Here is a 7,194-nt window from a genome sequence, read left to right as displayed (position 1 = left end):
TATATATATATATATATATACACACACACACACACACACACACACACACATAGACCGCCTTGATGGTAGGCGGAAACCGGAAGGTGACCATATTAGAAGGGGTGCGTAGTTGCAAGTGCACTGAACAAACTTTATGTTACTGTGTTTAACCCTTTGCGGTCCTAGGTCAGACCAGGTCCGACATTACAATTTCCAGCAGAAGGAGTTGAGTGACGTCATGCAGCAGCCCTCGAAGAACGTACAAATCTCTGCGATTCTGACCAGAACTGTGGAAGCTACAGTGCCTATAGGAAGTATTCGCTCCCCTGGACACTTTTCAGTTTGTGTGTTACAACCTGAAATCAAATGCATTAAAATTTGATTTTTTTTCCCTTTGATATACACAACCTACTCAACACTTTGAAGAGGCATGGTGTTTTTATTGGTGAAACAAGTTGATGAAAAAAAAAAAAAAATAACGCTTTGCATTTAGGCCAGATAAGTATTTTTGTTTTCATCGGACCACAACCACCTTTGGCCAATTACATCTTTTCAGAGTCTCTACCAGCCTTTTTGCAAATTCCAAGTGCAATATTACATGGGCATTCTTTTTGGCAGAAATTGTTCAAGCTCTGTCACTCTTGGATGGGGGCCAGATTTGTGGACAGCAATCTTCAAGTCTTGCCACACATTCTCAATTGGATTCAAGTCAGGGCTTTGACTGGGCCACTCTAGGACATTCACTTTCTTGTTTTTAAGCCACTCCAGTGTCGCTTTGGCTGTGTGCTTGGGGTCATTGTCCTGCTGAAAGGTGAATCTCTGTCCCAGTCTTAGGTCTTTTGCAGACTGAAGCAGGTTTTCCAAAGGATATTCAATGTATTTGAAATCCATTTATACCCTCTACCCTGATCTGCTTCCCAGTCCCTGCCAATGAATCATCCCGATAGCATGATGCTGCCACCACCTTGCTTCACAGTAGGGATGGTTTACTTGGAATGATACCCAACTGTGGGGTTTGCAGAGACAGGTGTATTTTCTGCATTTAGGCCAAATACTTTTATTTTTTGTTTCATCGGACTCACAGAACTCTTTGTGCCACATCTCTGAAGGCGATTGGTTGCCTTTTTGCTTATTTAGGAGTGGAATAGCAAATGGGCTTTTTTTTTTTTTTTTTTTTTTTTTTCAGAAATGTATTTTTAATTGATTTGTCTTTTCATACAAACCAGATTTGTGGAGTACCTCAGCTATTGTTGACACATGGACAGTTTCTCCCATCTCAGCCATGGAACACGGTAGGTCTTTCAGTGTTGTCAGTTGCCTCTTGGTGCCTTCTCTGACCAATGCCCTTCTTACCCGTCTGTTCAGTTTGGGATGACGGCCTGCCCTAACCAGATTCTGGGTGGTGCAATATACCTTCCACTTCTTAATGATCGACTTGAATGTGCTCCAAGGAATATTCAATGCTTTTGAAATATATTTATACCCTTCCCGATCTGTGCCTTTCCACTTTATCCCGGAATTGTTTTGAAAGCTGCTTGGTCTTCATGGTAGTATCTTTGCTTTGAATGCATTACCCAACAGTGGGACCTTACAGAGACAGGTGTATTTAATCTGAATTCATGTGAACCACTTCTATTGCACAGATGGACTCCATTTAACTTATTGTGTGAATTCTGAAGGCGAGTGGTTGCACCCGAGCTTATTTAGGAGTGTCATAGCAAAGGGGGTGAATACTTATCTTGAAGACTTTTCAGGCTTTTATTTTTAATTGATTTGTTTTTTCCTGTTGAACCCATGGCAAACCGCCATCACACTGGTGTCAGAAGTAAGCGGGATATGGAGACCTCAGAAGGGGATTTGAAGAAAAAGGTGAGAGAACAATGGCGGCAGAAAATTCTGAGACAGCTCACATTTGCGGGTGAATACAGGAAGCTGGGGCAGACCGTCAAGGAATTCCTGTGGGACCTCGAGGAAAAGGTCTGCTCTGCTTCTCCCGGAGTTAGCTGTGGAGAGCACGATGAGCTTGTCTGCCAACAGTTCTTGTGGGGAATAATTCCTAAAGCATTAGGCGACCGCCTCGCTGAAACTCTCCATATGTCCCTGTGACAGGCCGTCGCAGAAGCACTCATTTCACTTAGAAAACATGGAGTAAACTTTATACTGGAGAAAGACTGAGTAAATCTGGCCCCTACCATCTAGTATTAAAATTCAACTGCTACAAAAAAAAAAATTTGGAATAACATTTTAATTCAAGATTCTTGGATATATTCACAATTAAAATGTTGACATCCTCACATCCACGTACTTAACTAGACTTTATTACACAATGGAAAATAGGGTACAGTTAAAATATACAGAAATCTTATGAATCTCGATAAAACACCCAGGTCTTTTCCAGCACAGTCGCACTAACAATCCTTTAAGACAATAGCCAGTTTGCTATAAATCATTATATAAATCATTGATTTCAAACATATTCATACAATTAACAAAATTATCTTATTTATTTTATAATTAAGAAATTACGTCAATGTCTCAAAACAAAAAAACGTAAGTTTATACTTTTTACAACCCCCTTTAAGATTTTTAAAACCTATAACCGACACTGTGCTTCATGTAATAAAACAAGTCAACAGGAGCAAAATACAAAGGGCAGATAAATGATGGCATGAATGCAAAGTGTCATTGTCAGGAACGTATTTAAAACAGGTGGCCATCTCAAATTAAATTATATAAAAGGCAGCTAGTAATACTTCTTATAATCAAAAAGGAGCAAGATTCTTTACAGATGTATTTTTAACATTTTAACTTAACATTGACCACAAATACCTAACAAAGTAAATTAAATAGTTTGGATTTTGACTTGAAAAGCTAATTGGTTTGTTACTGTACACAGTTTTCATTAGGCTAAAAAAAAGCAATACAAGCAAAACTAAAAAGAGGGAAGGTGGTGATTTTTGCCCTCTGTGGTTTCTTAATGGAAGACCGACTGTCTCCATCTCTTGTCATGGAGGAAAGGCCAAAGGCACTCCTTGATCCCCTGTTTGAAGGGCGTCCTGTGTCCAATACCCAGACTCTCCAGACGGGAGCAGTCCAACTGAGGATTGTGTGGACGAACAGCCCCTGAGCCCACCGGGGTTTCAGTGATCTGCATTCAAAACAGGACGGCTCCAGTTGAACAAGCAATTCAAACTCAAAGCATTACTACTAGTAGAACAAAAAGAAACTAGATTGTGTGTTGTGAAGCACACAAGGTGGTTGATGCAAAGGCAATTAAAATAAGTATTCTAAGGTTTACTCCAAAATAGAACACTGCAAATGCAGAGCTGTATGCATGGGATTCTCCAATACAAACCAACAGAGGAAAACTTAAAATATGAAGTCAAAGAATATAACCATGATACACAATAATACCACCAGTTAGATTAGCATTTAACATACTTTTAAAGACAAGTATTTACTTAAAATAATAACCCTGAAACAAAAAGAGCCCTGTGATGTAATGATTGGCTTCAGCACTTCATCAATAGACCCTTTGGTAGTTCATTCTAATTTAACTATCCAATTTAGGGTTTACATAATTCTGACTCAATCAGTTCCACACAGCAGGTCTGTTAGTATGATCTGGCACTTACTGGTCTCAGGTGGCTACTTGGCAGGCTGAAGGCATCTGCTATTGCACACGCCATTTCATATTTGGTCATCTGCTCATTACCAGAGAAGTGGAAAATACCTCTCAGAGAAGGATCCTGAGAAAACACCAAAATAGTGGAATAAACTGAAACACAATATATCATCCAGAGCTTTGATGACTTTTCTTTCAGACTTTTAAGTTTCTATAAAACAAATAATTTAAAAATGCCTTTAATGCCCTCATGTCACTTGTTTACCTTGATCCAATTTGTTTATAATTTTATTATTTTTACTTGGGCGTGAGAATACAGTTTTACAAAACAAGCAAAAAATAAAACTGAACTAACAACAAGATACTATCCCAGCAGGTCTCAAACCACACTCCTGAAACAGGCAGATATCTAAATAAAGTGAAGGGGTCACCTTGAGCCGGCTCTCTGCTAGCTGGCGGCACACTCGACCCACGTCCTTCACATAGGTGGGGAACCTCTGCTGACAGTGGTCTATGCTGCTCAAATCTGTGGAGTTTTGAACTTTATCGAACATCACAGTTATGGCGCTCTCCTCAAGCTTCTCAACGTCTCCATATAGAACAGGAACTCTGAGAACTGCCGCTCCTTTCAACAAAAAAAGACAAAACAAAAACATTAACTCTCAACATGCTAGCACGTTGGGATCTGTATGACTGATCTAAAAAAGGGGCAGATCTAAATACTACTGCTTATTAATTTGCAGACTCACATATACATCTTCTAAATAAAAACACAGTGAAATTATATATTTATTGTCAATGATTAATTGATTAAAAAACCTGGAAGATATGCTTGAAGCAATTACATCCTCATAATCAGGACTCCTAAAAGACTAGACTATACGTTGCATTAAGCAATGCAAGGTTGGAGACATGCAAATGATGCATGCGGCTATGAAAAACTAAATATATTTCATTTCTGTGCGAACCCACCCACGGAACCCAATCCCCAATCTGTCAGGGAGCCGACCACTGTGTTAAATAAATTTGGACTTGGTTGACATGTGGAGGAACTTTCACCCTACAGACAAACAATACATACCGATTAAAGTAAACCAAAATCAGCTGCCAGGGGTGCATGTTTTGATCACTTTATGCTTCAAAACATCAGATTAATAAATTCATTAGAAGCAGTGTCTCACCCAACCCTATTTCTAACCATCATTTCAAATCGGCATTTTAACACAAAACTGCTACAAGATCACCAATTCATTAATCAATTTTAATTTTTTCTGGGAAAACTGGAAAAAGTCTGAGGCAGTGGTGGGGTATTGGTAAAAATACTAATAACAAATCTGTCAGCAATATACACATATGTCACCAGGTCATTGAGCTGGAGAGAGATGGCGGAGTCTGAGAAAAAGTTGGATGGTCAAAGCAATGACAGATGTATCGGGGCTGCACGAGAGGAGGCAGCTCCTGGAGAAGGTGAAGGGCGCTCTGCTCAGAGGCTGCTTTACTGAGCTCAAGGACATTGGATGCTCCCACAGCCTTCTTCATCCTCCTAGAGAAGAAGACAGCGGAACGTAAACAGATGTGCTGCCTGTGAGAGAAAGGTCTCCAGCCCTGCGGAGCTCAGGCGGGTAGCAGTGGAGTTTTATTCCGATCTTTATAAGACCGTCAGCTGTGACCTGAGAGACCGAGCGGCTGCACCAATCTCCCCAGCTTGAACAAGGAGGAGTGTCTCAGCCTGGACACCCTGTTCGCCTTTCAGGAGCTCACTGCTGCCATCACGCAGCTCTCCAACGGAAAGGTGCCTGGGATCAATGAACTACAGGAGGAATTTTATTAATGTTTCCGGCTCTGTACTGGACAAGACCTGTATGAGGTCCTACCGGAATGTATCCAGGGCAGCAAGTCCTCTGAGCCAAAACATACAAGCTCCTTTCCCAGAGATTCTCTACTGTATTACTAAATCTATTAATTATTCTGACTTATAAAACTCTTCCTACCCATATTATTTCGCAGGACCTCTCTTTCTCCTTCCAGCTTCATTTTTCCATACAGGTTTAATGGGTTTGGAGTGTCATTAACGTCATATGGAGGATTTCTTCCATCAAATACATAATCGGTGCTGATGTAAATCACAAAAATCACACCTAAAAACAAAAGATGAATTGTTTAGTCTGGAGAAGAAAAATTAAATAAACAATTTCGTATTTGTAAATAAAACAGAATTTATAAATGACATAAAAATAAAAATGTAATAAAACACACACATTTTACTGTACAGTTTCATCATTTGTCTTTAGAAATTAAATTCTAAGAACCATGTGGCAAAACACACAATGGTTACCAAAAATACAGAATCAAATATTCAAAAGCAAAAGTAGCATAGCTAACCTGCTTCTTTGGCCAGATTTGCTGTAGCAGATACATTCAGCTGTATCGCAGCATCCGTCTGACTTTCTACCACATCTGGCCTCCTCTCTGCAGCACAGTGCACTATAACATGGGGCTAAGACAGAAGAAAAAAAATCAACTTAGAAGAAACAAAAAAGTGATCTGGTGCAAGGGATTTTTAGCTTTTAACCAATTAAGACAGCGGTTTTCAAGATCTGGGTATGTAATCGACAACCATCTTTCAAGATTGCTGTGTTTATGCTATACTGAAATTCTTAGGTCCCAGAGATGTAAACAATTCACAAGGCAGCAGCAACCTACTGGACAGAAGGTGCTGCTTTAATTGTGTGCTTTAGGTTCCCCATATTTAACTAATTCTCTAAAATTCCTTAGGAGGCACCTAGCCACATACCTTTTTTCTATTTCCTGGATTAGGAATTGGAAACTTGTTGTCTTTCCGAAAGGAGACTCCACCCATCAATCTCATACGTTACCAGTTTGGCCAGTTAAATAGGTCTATCTGCCCACAAACCCCTGTTGTTTCTTTGTTTGGTCCTCCTCCTCCCTGCCTCCACCCTGCTGCGTGCCTTGTCTAGGGGGAAGTTGGCCCCATGTGTCACTTGTCCTGCCCGCTGGCCGAGCCATTCTTAATCACTGTATTGCATTCATCTCAACTCGGCCACCATAGGGGCGGCTATTGAACTCCAATGGATAAGGCCATGGAACAACTGTTATGTGAATGTATTATGTATGTCGGTTATCATGTTCATGTCGGGCATATCTGTTTGCCAATTGTTCACGTGCCATCAGGCATATCTTTCACAACCAATAAACTGTTATTTTTACTACTACATGGATATCTTCATTCTGAAAACAGTAATCATGTACTCACCTGAAACTCCTGAATCATCGCTCGTACAGCATCAGCATCCAGCAAGTTACATTTTTCAAATCTGGGTCGGGCACGACTGTACCCGCAGCCAACGGTATACCAGTCATTGTCGTGAAACTCCTTGTAGACTGCCCGCCCTAGTAACCCTGTGGCTCCAGTTACTAGGACACGTCTGAATGGGACGTGAACATTCTCCTGTAAGAGAATACACTAGATATTATGAAACAACATCTAGTTCTTATAACTTGTGTGGACATGAACCATGAGCAAACCAACTGAATTCAGCCAGTATCAGTGTGTGTGTGTGTATATATAT

General features: G+C 40.3%; 1 protein-coding gene across 2 annotated transcripts in view; it reads right to left on the bottom strand.

Moving 5' to 3' along the window:
• Window positions 1–2,279: 2,279 nt before the first annotated feature.
• LOC121324678 (methionine adenosyltransferase 2 subunit beta-like) overlaps window positions 2,280–7,194 on the bottom strand; it is a 9,571-nt gene continuing 4,656 nt past the window's right edge. For both annotated transcript variants that reach the window (XM_041266790.1, XM_041266789.1), the window contains exons 2-7: window positions 6,879–7,073; window positions 5,987–6,101; window positions 5,596–5,742; window positions 4,036–4,229; window positions 3,615–3,728; window positions 2,280–3,127 (exon numbers count right to left, since the gene is read on the bottom strand). In XM_041266790.1, the coding sequence (XP_041122724.1) occupies window positions 2,954–3,127; window positions 3,615–3,728; window positions 4,036–4,229; window positions 5,596–5,742; window positions 5,987–6,101; window positions 6,879–7,073 (939 nt within the window). In that variant the 3' untranslated portion in view covers window positions 2,280–2,953. The remainder of the gene's footprint in view (window positions 3,128–3,614; window positions 3,729–4,035; window positions 4,230–5,595; window positions 5,743–5,986; window positions 6,102–6,878; window positions 7,074–7,194) is intronic.

The sequence above is a fragment of the Polyodon spathula genome, chromosome 12 (genome assembly GCF_017654505.1).
Source record: "Polyodon spathula isolate WHYD16114869_AA chromosome 12, ASM1765450v1, whole genome shotgun sequence".
Lineage (NCBI taxonomy): Eukaryota > Metazoa > Chordata > Actinopteri > Acipenseriformes > Polyodontidae > Polyodon > Polyodon spathula.
The sequence above is the reverse complement of the archived record's forward strand: the minus strand, read 5'-3'. Positions and strand labels throughout refer to the sequence as shown.